We start from the raw sequence: 13641 nt of genomic DNA, 5'->3' as shown, positions 1-13641 counted from the left end.
GGTGTTCAGGTGTCTGTGTACCTGTGTTTGTTAGCAGAGGCTGCTGTAGGCGGGGCTTCGCTTAGCAGGGGGAGGTTGGGGCAAACAGGGTCCTGCACTGCTTCCTGTTATGTGGCGGGAATTGCAGGGTGGTGCTGGTGGGGTGAGGGGCAGAGTGGAGAGCAGGAGCCAGCTGCCTGGCTCCATTCCTTGGAGCCTGGGCAGTCACTTAGCGTCCCTGTACCCCAGTGTTCCATGGGTGAGATGCAGGATGACAGCACACCCCTCCCAGCTGCTAGGGGATCTGAGGATAGTGCCCGGCCTATGGCAGTGCCAATTCAGGCTGTAAGTGGCAGACCCCTCCCCATTTCCTAAAGTCACCCCTTGCTCTTCTAATTACTGGGTGCTTAATCCAATAATAGCAGTTACTGCCTTCCCCAGTGCTCTCTGCATGCCAGGTCCTGTGCCGCCTCCCAGGAGGATGTTTCCACGGTACAGGTGACCTGGAGGTAGTGACAGCCCAGCCCACAGGTGATGGGATCTGCCTTTAGAGGCTGGGGCCCACCCATGTGGCCAAACCTCATCCACCCTGACACCCACTGGCATCTGCCATCCCTTCTACTTCACAGACAAGGTAACAGGCCCAAAGGCTCGCAAAACTTGCTATAAACACACAGTAGGGCCACTGGTCTCAGACCTGCGGAATCATGGTACGAGCCGCCCCATAACCCACTCTCCAATCCTGCCTCCTTTGCTGACCTCCAGGGTGGGGGTGGTCAGCCCAGCATGTCATGTGATCTGGGGCTTCCTGGTTGGTCTTCAGGGCCCATTCTTTTATGTCCCTGATTTCTGCCTCCCTGGAGTCCCATGTGGGGCTGGCAGTGGCCCTGCACGCTGGGTGGCCTCTCAGAGCCAGCAGCCCGTCCCGGGGCCTGGGGCTCACCCATCTCCGTGGTGAACAGCTGGCACGTCTCTGGGTTGCGGACAGTGAAAGCAACATAGGCGGCAGGAGCTTGCTCGTCCTTCCGGCACGCTGAGAGCCTCTGCAGGACCCCGACCAGGGAGAGCACCATTTCTGGGCAATACAGCACGTCTGCGATGAAAAACCCCTGGTTACTGACAGAAACTCCCTCTAGGGTGGGGGACCCCAGAATGGAGGGCTCTGGGTCGTGCCAACCTCGGCAGCAGGGCGAGGGCCTGGAAAGCAGCAATTCTAGTATTAGATGGAAAGAAAATCATGCAGGTAAAAAAAGAAAATCCTTAGGAGAGAAGAAAAAGCTGCTGAAAGACACCGCAACAACCGAAAAATATCACGGCTGTTCTTTAAAAAAAAAAAAAATCAATTCTTTGCCTATGGCCTATTTAGAAGATACTTAATAAAGCAAACCCTGACTCTGCCTGAGACTGCTTGTTTCAGCAGCTTGCCGCTTTGCTCTCTGTGGTGTGGCAGGACAAGCCGGGCTTGCGGGGAGGTGCTACCGTGGGGGTGCTGCTCAGGCTCTGTGTTCCGGCCACTGTGGGCCTGTGGGGCTCAGGGCTGTGGTCCAGAGGCACAGCGCTATCAGCCAGACGGGACTGGGCAAGCTTGGCACAGGGTAAGCAAGGCAGATGCCCCTTTTCTCAAGGACCCTGTTCTTGCACTAGAAGTGGGTAGTCCCCTCCGTGGGGGGCTCGTCTGACAGACACTGGACACAGTGTCACAAGGACAGACATGCTGGAGCCCTTCTCCTCGCGGATGCACAGACATATGGTATCCACGCAGTGAGGGAAGCCAGGGCTGACGGGGGTGGGTGGGAGGACACTCAGGGCTCCTTTCCTGACTGACTCCATGATGGTCAGACCCAAGGCTTGTGGGTTCTCATGACACACAGAGGAATCAGAGATGGTCCCGGGGAAATTGTGCTGTTCTTTGTGGCCCTGAAGACCAGGATGCCATGGCCATTTCCGTTCCCGCCCCCAAGTTTGAAGACGGGGCTGCTCTAGCCATTTCATTTCGGTTCTAGATGGCAACCAGGAAGCTGCCCTCAGCCTGGAGAGGGACATAAAAGTCTGTGTCCTTGGATGTGGCCTGGCTAATAGGTCAGCCTGGCTTAGAGCCCTGGGGCCTGTTCTGTTTATTCCAGGCCTTGCTGGGAAGAGCCAGGCTCATTTACCTGATGGAACCGTTTCAATAGGAGCGTGTGTGACCATTTTCTCAAACAGGGGGACTGTGGCTTTAGAGCACCCAGGAGGAACACCCTGTGCTTTGATGTCACCTGGAGGCCCACGATGACCCTTCTGGAAGTCTCATCATGACCCGCCTCTGCCCCTTGAGGTGTCTGTCCACTGTCTGTGCCCCTGAGCTAAGAGCTGGGTGGAGCCGCAGGGACGCTGCTCGCTCCAGTGGCCCGGGCAAGGTCGTACCTGCTGCAATGACCACGTCTGGTTGGAAGGCAGCGAGCTGAGGGGTTGTCACAGTGTCCCAGTCCAGCTGGGCCACTGTCACCCTGGGGATCTCTGAATGGCGGGTGTCGTGTCCTGGGTGCTCCACAGGGGTGGTGGCGTCTGGCTCCAATGAGATGTGGTTGAGAAGGACATTCCCTCGGAGCTGCTCGAGGACACGACTGTGACAGTCGCTGAAGACATACGCTCTGGGACGGCACATCTTGCAAATGGCCAGGCCTGTGAGGCCAGCTCCACTGCCGAGCTCTAAGACAGTCCTGGGTGGGAGGAGGGGACGTGTGTCTGCAACTGTGCCAGGGCAAAGCCACCTTGGTGCCCTGCCCTGTGCCCCAAGGTCACCTGTGAGTGAAGGCCACTGGGTTCTCTATGGCCCATTCTGCAAGGTAGAGAGCTGCGTTCCACGTGACCAGGCCGGTGGTGCCATGGGAAATGATGGCTGTGCTCTCAGAGAGCGTGACCGAGTCTCCGGAAGGCTGGATGGAGACAGGGACAGAGAATTAATCCAGCTACCAGAAGATATGGAGCTGGTGTTAAAAAGAAAAAAAAATCACAACAGGTAGACAGCAGTTAAACAAACCGGTAAATCCATGCATGAAATACTACACAGCAACGAAAAGGAACAAACTAGTGACATGGCACCAGCCTGGATGGATCGCAAGGGTGTTATGCTGAGCGCAAAAAACTGGTCTCAGAAGGTCACCGACTGAGTGATCCCATTTATCTAACAATGTCACGTGACAGATTGTGGAGACAGAGAATAAACCAGCGGTTGCCAGTCGTAGGGATGGTAGGGATAGTGGGTGGGTCTGACTCTACAGGGGTGGCCTGGGGAGGCGCCTGTGGTGATGGAACCATTCTGTATCTTGACTGCGGTGGTCCCTGTGCAGATCGCCATGTGTGACACATGACGTCGAATGACGCATGCACTGTACCAGTGTCAGCGTCCTGGCTATGATGCTCCACAAGTGTCACATGTTCACACTGGGGGAAGCTGGGGACGGCCACATGGGACCTCTCTGTACTATTTTTGCAGCTTTCTGTGAATCTATAATTATTAACAAAAAAAGTCACAACTCTGGTATCATGAACTATATGTGAAAAGTCTCCATGTGTGGGGCCTGAGTTCAATATTTGGGGCTGGGGATTCTCTGGCCTTTGGACTTTCCTGTTGCTCCCAAAACAGATGGGGGACCCCACACTTGGCTTGCTGGCACGTGCTCCACGGAACATGCAGTCCTGAAAAAATGTTCTCCAACCTGGGGCCCGCTGAGAATGGTAACCCCACATGCAATCACCCAGGGGTGGTTTCCTGGCTGTCTCTGAGCTCAGGGCGTTCAGGTCTCTGCAGTTTGTGAGTATTCATTTGTTCACTCACTCATTTTTTACCCCTGAGCATCCAGTCTGGGTGCTGGGGATTCAGCCATGACCAGATGAACTCATTCCCTGTTCTCATGGAACTTACATGCCAGTCGGGGATGCCAACCACAATACACAAATGAGATAATTTTACACAGTTTTCTAGTGCTGTGAAGAAAATAAAAAGGACCACACGATAGTAGGAGATTGGGGGTGTGGGGGGGTCAGGGACAGTTTCTTGGAGGTGACATGTGACCTGAGATCCGGGGGAAAGGAGAAGGGAAGCATGTGAGGTTCTAGGGGCAGAGGATTCCAGCAGCGCACGTGCATAGGCCCTGAGGCAGCACTGTGCTCGGTGAGTTCAAGGAAGAGAAAGATTGGGGGGCTGGGGCACAGGCTGAGCAGGAGGACCCGGATAAGACAGAAAGGCTGGAGCAGGGCACGCGGGGCCTCGTGGGCCACGTCAGGAATGAGGATTTGTGTCTAAGCACAAAGGGAAGCCATTGGTGGGTTCTGAACAGGTGAGTGACATGATCCAATTCACCTCTTAAATCTGGGGGATCCCTTTCAGGGAGCTCGAGGAAGAGGGCTGCAGTGTAGTTTTTTTCTTTTTTTATGGCACTCCTTGATTCTTTTTTTTTTTATTGGGGAGCAGCGTGTACTTCCAGGCCTTTTTTTCCAAGTCAAGTTGTTGTCCTTTCAGTGTTAGTTGTGGAGGGCGCAGCTCAGCTCCAGGTCCAGTTGCCATTTCTAGTTGCAGGGGGCACAGCCCACCATCCCTTGTGGGAGTCGAACCGGCAACCTTGTGGTTGAGAGGACACGCTCCAACCAACTGAGCCATCCGGGAGGCAGCTCAGCTCAAGGTGCCGTGTTCAATCTTAGTTGCAGGGGGCGGAGCCCACCATCCCTTGCGGGACTCGAGGAATTGAACTGGCAACATTGTGGTTGAGAGCCCACTGGCCCATGTGGGAATCGAACTGGCAGCCTTCGGAGTTAGGAGCATGGAGCTCTAACTGCCTGAGCCACCGGGCCGGCCCTGCTGCAGTGTAGTTCTGAATTTTCCTGAATCCTCACATAAGAACAGACAGAGCAGAGAGATATGGACAACAGTTACAAAAAAACTGGGTGACAGGGAACTCTGGGAACCTGAAAAATGCCAACAATGAGGGCAAACCACCAACAGACACAACCCTCATGCTCAACGTTGTCTGTGGATATAGAAGAGAGAAGCATGGGGGCGCGTGGGGGACCTGCGGACAGAGGAACCCAGAGCCAACACGCACTCACGGGAAACGCACGGGCTGGCCAAGAAGAGTGAGAACACATGGGCGGGAACCTGCCCACCCCAGTCCGGAGGGGAAGGAGGGACCCCGGGCAAGGGCTGAATGGCAACTAGAAACACTCAGAAATGTGTGAGGATAACAGAAAAAAACATCATTTCAGAAATAAAAGACTACGCGAGGGTACACGAGAATAGAAACAAAACAAAAAATAAACTCAAGAGATACTGTGTTTCCCCGAAAAGAAGGCCGGGTCTTACATTAATTTTTGCTCCAAAAGCTTATGTTCAGTGGGTGTCATCCTGAAAAGTCCTGCTAGGGCTCATTTTCCGGTGAGGTCTTATTTTCAGGGAAACACGGTAGGAGGTGAAAAGGAGTGATTTTTAAAAATCAAAAAGAAATTAAGAAAGATTGCTATGGCCTGTGCCCCCCCCATCCCCCAATTCATATGCGAAATCCTAACCCGCAGTATTGCTGAATGTGACCTTATTTGGAGAAGGGGGTTTTTACAGGGGGAATCAAGTTAATAGGAGGTCATTAGGGTGGGCCCCAACCCAGTATGACTGTGCCCTCAGAAGAAGAGGAAATTAGGACACAGACAAGCCTGAGGGAAGACCAAGTGAAGAGACACAGGAGACCCAGGAGGGAGGCCTGGGACACATCCTTTCCCTGCAGCCCCCAGAAGGAACCGACTCTAATGACGGCTTTGATTTTGGACTTACAGATCCCAGAACTGTGAGATGATACATTTCTTTTGTTTAAGCCACCCATTTTTTAGCTACTTTGTTATGGAAAACGAAAGCAAAGAACAAGTAGTAAAAATGATAACTCAGGAAAGCATTCCTGACAAAGCAGAGATGTGAAATAAATATGGAAGGCGTACACACTGTACCTGAGATCACGGGCCCAGAGCAATCAACCCCAAGAAAAGAATCCTGTAGCCGCCTAAGAGAAAAGGGCGTGGGGCATAAACGGGAAGGAAAATTAGATTATCACCGCTTTTCCACAGCAACGCTTTATGTAGAAGAAAATGGAGAAATGTATTTAAGAGACTCAAGGAGAGACAATAGCGCACTTTGAGGTTCAATAAGCACACAATTTGCAATGAAATGTACCCCTTCTGGGGATGGTAAGAAACCAATTCCCTGCGTTGAAAAGGAAAGACCAAGCCTATATCCTCCTTTCCTCCATGAGCTGTACCAGTGGGCAACCAAATAGTGGATGAAAGAAGGCATCTCCTTATAAAACTTTTCCAGTTAATGAATGAAAACAAAAGGATACAGTCAGAAAGTCACCCCTTTCCATCCTCCAATGGATTAGTGAGTGTAAAGTGTGGGCATCCATAACCACTGTCATTGAGAGGGTGAGAAACAGATACGATATACCGCCTAGGACCCCATATTGTGTTCTTGCCAAGGGGATCAAATGGACATGACTCTGAGCGGGTCTTGGAATCCAGACACCAATTGTTGGGAAACAGAGGATGGAGGAACACGTTGAACAGCACCACGTGTGTGCAACCAAAAGCCAGGTGTGAAAAGCTGTGCAGGCCAAACCCCAGGGCTATTCACCAGAAGCATTGCCTGGAAGAGAAAGAGCTGGGGTGGGGGGTACCTGCGGATGACGGGAGATGTACACAAGCCTGACCGAGTCCATGGTCAAGACAAAACACTAGTGTCCAGAGGTGGACAGGGCAGTGACAAAACAGTAGAGTGGTGGGGCTGGCCCGGTGGCTCAGGCGGTTAGAGCTCCATGCTCCTAACTCCAAAGGCTGCCGGTTCGATTCCCACATGGGCCAGTGGGCTCTCAACCACAAGGTTGCCTGTTTGATTCCTCGAGTCCCGCAAGGGATGGTGGGCTCCGCCCCCTGCAACTAAGATTGAACATGACACCTTGACTTGAGCTGCCACTGAGCTCCCAGATGGCTCAGTTGGTTGGAGTGCGTCCTCTCAACCACAAGGTTGCCGATTCGACTCCCGCAAGGGATGGTGGGCTCTGCCCCCTGCAACTAGCAACGGCAACTGGACGTGGAGCTGAGCTGCGCCCTCCACAACTAAGATTGAAAGGACACCAACTTGACTTGGAAAAAAGGCCTGAAAGTACACACTGTTCCCCAATAAAGTCGTGTTCCCCTTCCCCAATAAAATCTTAAAAAAAAAAAAAAAAAGAAAACATTAGAGTGGTATCAGTGAAAGGGAGGGAGGGCTAGGATGGGGATAGGTCAGATGGGGGGCCTTGTGGGCTGGCTGCCAAATTCTGCCCCTTGACTGGAGTGGCGGTGACCACGATGGCTGCCTTGTGATGATTCAATAAGCTGTATGTTTCTTTTGTGTGCTTTTCTGTATCTATGTCTTATTTTATAGTAAAAGGTTAAAAACAAACAAATAAAAACATCCAAGCTCCCTCTGGCTGTTGTTTGCAGAATGGATTTTCGTGGGGCAAGAAGCCGGAAGGTCAGTCAGAAGGCGGAGGTATTGGGTCAGGCCGGTGAGGATGGTGGCTGGGGAGAGTGGGAAGCGACTGCCGTCCTATGATATCCACCCATCTACTCCTTATTGGGGACTGAGCATGAGGTCCCTTCCGTGCAATTACTGTGCATTTCCCAATTTAACCCCCAGACACCCCATGAGATAGGTACTGTTAGGTGCGGAAGTGCTTGGTTTACAGGTTGAGAAACTGAGGCTCATGGAGGTTAACTGACCCCATGTAAGACCACAGAACTGATGAGGCAGGATTTGAGCCCATGGGAGGCTGAGCAGAGCCTGAGTTTTAACTCTGTGTAGAGGGGCCGTCTGGCTTGTGTGGGGATGAGGGCACACATCTCCTACCAGCAGATAGCTCCGATGGCACTGGGTGGGCTCCCTGGCTGTCAGGACCTCCGCCAATGCCTCGTACAGCTCGTCCAATGGCTCTGTGTGGACAGCTTCATGCTGTGGGCAGGTGGAGCGAGAGTTTCAGCAAGAGCACTAAACTGACCCACATGAATCAAACACAGGTCCCCCTGCCTATTTGCTTTTACTCTGACTTCCAAAAATGGCTAGAGGATTTTCACGAAGTTTGGAGGGGTGGTTTGGGATGGACTGACTTAATATAGGCCACCAGGTGGGGGGACCTGGGGTATCTCAGAGAGGTGTAGTCTAAGGCAGCAGAAATGGGATTGCGGGAGAGCTGCCATGTGGCAGGGACAGAGAGCTCTGCTCTGCTCTCATGACATCCTGGATGGAGAAAAGAAACAGCGCTTTGAACTGGGAGCAGGCAAAAGCCACAAGGACGGGCACTACACATCACAGGGTGTGGCTTCATCAGGGGGCACCTGTCCCATGTGCGATATGCCTGGGGGTGGGGTGGGGTGGGGTAGCATCAGGTGGCCACACTTCTCCTGAAAGTGCCGGGGAACCTGCTGGTGACGCTGGAGCGCCATGTTGGTGGGAACCGGGGAGGAAGATAGTGGAGAAGCCAGGATCGTTCCATGTGCTAAGCCTGGGTGAGGCATGGCCGTTATGTTCAGGACCTAACCACGTTGGCCTGCTGCTGACCATGAGGTCCCGCCACCCTGAAGTCCAGTCTAATGTGAAACCCAGCAGGTTTCGGTTTCCTTAAAATCCATCCTGCATCAGTCAGGAAAAGATCCACTCCAGGTAGTTAGTTCACTGAGGAGAAGGCCGTAAGGGGAATTAGTTATAAAGGCATTGCAAGACTTCAAACCTCCAATGGGGACAGTGTGGCAATTCAGAGACTGGTAACAGCAGGAAACTGTCAAAAGCCCTACGGCTAGCAGGACAGAAAGAGAAGGGTTTCCAGCGCTCAGGGCTACATAATAGGAATGAGAACCCTCATGGGGGACCACAGACGAGATGCAGCTGCTGCCAGAGACCCCTCGAAGCAGAGTGGGAGAAGTACCCTGGCCTCTCCTTTCCTTCTGCCCGCCACGGCCTCTGATTGGTAGCCAGTTGCCCAAGGGGCCCCCTGCCATGGGGGGGGCGTTGTAGGCAGGCAAAGGATTTCGGATGGGTCTGAGCTCCAACAGGCCACGTTGGGCAGAGGACGCAACTCTGGAGAGCCAGCCAAGTCCCAGATGCTATTTGGCTACTGGATGGACAGTGCCCACTACTTACCTTTCTGATGAGCTCCGAGAGAAAGCACCGGGTGTACTTTACCGACGGTGGATGCTTCGTGCACAGAGGATGTTTCACGGTCTGGGACAAAGGACATGTGTCTCCCATGAGCTTTAGGTGAACACAGGGCAAACCCCAGTTCCCTAATCCCTCAGCAGACACATACAGACACAAAGGGTCTGGCCCCAGATGACGCTCATGCATCTGAAAGAGTCTTAGAATAAGCCCTTTCCTAAACAAAACTCTCTGTACAGTAGTACAGGCTGTGGCAGTTTCTAACGCCCCTTCTGGGCAGGAACATGAGGCATATGGACCCAAACTAACACCCTGCTATAGACGGAATGTCTATGTGTCCCCCACCCCAAATTGATATGTTAAATCTAAGCCCCAGTGTGATTCTATGAGGTGGTGAACAGGTGATGAGGGTGGAGCCCCCATGAATGGGGTTAGTGCCCTTAGAAGAAAGACCGCACAGAGCTCCCTGGCCCTTTCCACCATATGAGGACACAGTGAGAAGACGGCCCTTTGAACAAGGAAGCAGACCCGTACAGGACACTGAATCTGCTGGCACCTTGACCTTGGACTTCCCGCCTCCAGACTGTGAGAAATGAATCCCTATTGTTTATAAGCCACCCCGTCTATACTATTCTGTTATAGCAGCTGGAACGGACGAAGACACACCGCTTCCAGGGGCAGTCAGCATGAATTAGTTTTCAGTGAGGGCAAGTGTGGGCTGGGATCGTCTGGCTCCCTGGAAGAAGCAAGAGCTCAGTGGGAATGAGGCAGTTTGGCACCTGTTCTGGAGCTCACAGCCCAGGCCAAGGAGACGGGCGGGAGCCAGACTGTGCTAAGTGCTGTGATGGCTGGGACAGCAGATGAGCGGCTCTGCCTGGAATGTGGTGAAGGGGAAGGGGGCTTTCAGGGGCCGTACTTCAATGGAAACCTAGAGAGCAACGAGCAGGGGAGCAAGATCCCGGCAGAGTGGGCAGTTGTGTACATTCCAAGATGGCCACAGCCTGGCATTTTGGGAAGGAGAGCAGCACAACAGGAGCAGTGAGGGTGGGGACTGGGTCACATGGGGCCTGTTGGCTGGAGGGACATGATTTTACTCATGGTAACAAAATACCCACACAGCCCTTCAAGGGCTTCCTAGTTGGCCGGTGGTATGTGGGGTGAGAATCAGAGCAGGCTGCAAGACAATGACCTTGGACATCTCTGAGCCCACAGTCCTGAACACTGGCTGCCCTGGAGGCCTCCCTAGCTCCGGCCACCCCTTCTCCACGTGGGATCAGATGGCTACTCCGGGTTCACACTCACACAGCAATTCCTAACCTGGGCTCCCTCGATGGGCCCTGTGGTTGGAGGAGTGTCTGTGACTCCTCTGAACGTGTACGCAGAATATATTCTGGTGCATTTGTTTTTTTTTTTGGCGGGGGAGAGTCCATAGCTGTGGGTTTTGAGGCTTCACGACCCTTCAGAGGGTTGCAAGCCAGGATGCAATGTGACTTGCACTCAATCCACATGGCCCGGGGCAGGGTGGAGCCAGGCTAAGCAGAGTGGTGGTTCCACATATACCCTTACTCACATGCACCGAACAATCCAAAACCCACCTCCAAAAAGCAGGGGCCCGTCTACGTCTAGAAGAGATATAAATGGGCAAGACTCGCCTCCTTATTTTTTCCTTAAATGTAAGAAGAAAGTCTCTGAACAGCTAGCAGATGCTAGATGTTCCCACAGCTGTCATCTCTGTTGTCTCTGTAGACAGTTTAAAAAACGTCCCCTAGATTCCCTCCTCTCAAGAAGATTTTTGTATATTCTGATATCTTCATCTAAGGAAACAAGAGCCAGAACTCTCTGAGGTGCTTCCAAACAAATGCAGTGTCTTTCTTTTTAAAGGCTACAAGTGCACCCCCTGCACTTCCGTCCTGTCCTCATGGGAAGGTCACAAGGCTGGTGATGCACCTCAGTGCTTCTGTGATCCTTACCTTCCGCAAAATATCCAGCAGCAGCTCAGAACCAGAGTCCCTTAATTTCTCTTCGAGGCTCTATTCAGAGACAGAGGGGGAGAGAGAGAGAGAGAGAGATCTCAAGGGCATTTTCACAGGAACATTAAACATGCAATAGGACATGTTGGCAACTCGCTAAGTGATCTCTCCCCAGGGACCCGGGCCAATTGGAAGTGGAAGTCACAGGCGGCTGAAAGCCTGACCTTGACAATTCTGGGGTTACACCTGGATGAGTCAGAGAAAGAATGTCAGGAGACAGACTCTTGGTTTGCATGACCCCCGGCTGCTTAGCCTTGCCTGGGTCACAGACCAGCTCTGTGGCTGCACTGGTCAGCTAGGAATTACAGTTAGCTACGACGACATCAGTGCCCGATGGGCTCACCTTGGACTTGACATCTGAGTTAAAATGGACATACAGAATGTATAGCTGCCCAGCCCAGCTCAATTGTCCTCTCCTGCACGGGACTCCAGCCTGGCAGTGAGCTCAGGCTCCGGAATCAGGCAGACTGCCCAGCTGGTGCGTGACACCGAAAAATTACTTCATTCCTCCAGAGTAACTTATTACGCCATAAAACACCTACCTGGCCCTGGCCTGTCTCTCTGACCTTATCGGCCACCACCACCATCCCATCGCTGCTCATTCCAGTCCAGGCACACTGGCTTCCTTGCCCCAGCTTCCTCCCACTGGAGAGCCTTTGCTCTCCCTGCTCTCCAAGACCTTCCACGGCTGCTGGCTGCTTCACTGTTCAGGTCCTGGCTCAAGTATCCCCTTCTGGGAGGCTTTCCCCGACTCCCCTGCTTTGATGATACTTGTCCCTGTTTTATTGTCTTTATAGCCACTGTCATCCCCTGGTGTTTTCTTGTTTATTCATTTACTTGTTTATTCTCTGGCTCTCCCATTTGAACAGAGCCTCATCTGTATGCTGCTGACCCTGGCTCATGAAAAGCATTCAGTAAATATTCGGTGACAGACTAAAACTACTAGCTGACACTTACATTAACTTACCACGAGCCAGGCACTGCCTCAGGTGCTTCAAACTTATGTACTCCTGACAACAGTCCTATGAGGTAAGCATCCTTACATTTCCTGTTTTACTAATAAGAATACAAGGGCACAGAGAGGTGCAGTCACTTGCCCAAGGTCACACAGCTTGTATGGGATTGAGCCAGGATTCAAGCAGGCAGGCTGTCTTTCAGGTCTGGGCTCTCCACTACTGCACTCTACTTCTTTTCTAGTCAAACAACCTTTGTGGTCAAACACAGTGATAGTAATAGTGCCCACCACACGGCTGTTGTGGGCCAGCCTAAGTACAGCTTAGCATGGGCCTGCTACAGAGTAAGCACTCATTTCATGGGAACAATTCTAGTCATTATGGAATTGGCACCTACAGAGGCTGTTGTGAAAGTTTACATTTTGGGTTAAAAAATGTACATATTCTTTTCTGTCCAGAAATGAACTCTCAGAATGCGAAATGGTTGCTGTCAATGAAATACAGATGACTAACCACTAACCACCCCTCCTTCACATTCCAAAGAGGAATACATATCCAAACTGAGTCACCCCAGTGAGCTCACCACACATGAATTATAAAGGAGGCAGTGTCATTAGAGCCCCTGCGTTGGCAGAATAAAACTGCTGCCATGGTCATTGGCCTGTGTGACAATGACAGGTCCCCAGGGAAGGGGTGGTGAAACCTTTCATCCCTTTTCTGGCCAGCTTTGTAACTTCCTGTCTCTTCCATTAGAGGCTTAAGAGCCTCAAGCTGCCTCTGAGACGATTCTGTCCAATGCTGATGATACAGATGAGAACACCCAGGCCTGGGCGTGGATGGTGGTGGTGGCGTGTGTCTGTGACCTGGTCACTGTGCTCATTACAATGTGGTCTCCTGCTGTCCTGAGGATGTTGACTGTTTAAATGGGCAGCAGTAGCTGTCACTCAATGGCCAGGAAGATAACTGGCTAAATAAAAAAAGTCATGAAAATTATTGTGAACTGTCCATGACATTAAAAACACGAGTGAAAAGGGAGTTGGAAGGAAACCCTGCAGTCCTTCAATTCATGGGAGTCAAGTCCGGAAAGGCAGCCCAGGAAGGGCCCAGGGGAGGAGGGATGGCCTGATGCAGGGCGGGCATCCCACGTGCGCACAGGTGCACCTCCCACCACCAGCCTTCGCGGTCCTCGGCGCTACCTGGGGACAAGAAGCGTAGGCGCTGCCCCGACGCGCGAGGGACCCAAGGCCGTCACTCCGCGGGGAGGGCGGGGGTGGGAGCCCGGATCCTCGCCCTCACTCGTCCCCAGCCGCCCCTCGCCTGCCCTCCGCGAGCCCCGCCGCCCACCTGCCAGGGGAAGGAGCGCAGTGCACGCGCCGCCAGGAAGCGGCGCTCGAAACTCTGCAGAAGGCGCGTGGTTTCCGTGCTCTCCTCGGGCGCCATGGCGGGGCGGGGCCGGGGCGTTGCTCCGGAG

At 52.7% G+C, this 13641-nt stretch overlaps 1 protein-coding gene across 1 annotated transcript in view; it reads right to left on the bottom strand.

The window, feature by feature from the left end:
* Positions 1–13641, bottom strand: part of EEF2KMT (eukaryotic elongation factor 2 lysine methyltransferase) — a 14643-nt gene extending 1002 nt beyond the window's left edge. Inside the window, exons 1-7 of the mRNA XM_019756463.3 lie at positions 13515–13641; positions 11158–11217; positions 9173–9253; positions 7886–7987; positions 2761–2894; positions 2383–2678; positions 923–1072 (exon numbers count right to left, since the gene is read on the bottom strand). Of these exons, the coding sequence (XP_019612022.3) occupies positions 923–1072; positions 2383–2678; positions 2761–2894; positions 7886–7987; positions 9173–9253; positions 11158–11217; positions 13515–13610 (919 nt within the window). The 5' untranslated portion in view covers positions 13611–13641. The remainder of the gene's footprint in view (positions 1–922; positions 1073–2382; positions 2679–2760; positions 2895–7885; positions 7988–9172; positions 9254–11157; positions 11218–13514) is intronic.

This window comes from Rhinolophus sinicus, chromosome 10, assembly GCF_057876585.1.
Source record: "Rhinolophus sinicus isolate RSI-liver-muscle chromosome 10, RSI-T2T, whole genome shotgun sequence".
In the NCBI taxonomy this organism is placed as follows: domain Eukaryota; kingdom Metazoa; phylum Chordata; class Mammalia; order Chiroptera; family Rhinolophidae; genus Rhinolophus; species Rhinolophus sinicus.
This window is presented reverse-complemented; position numbering and strand designations above follow the sequence as displayed.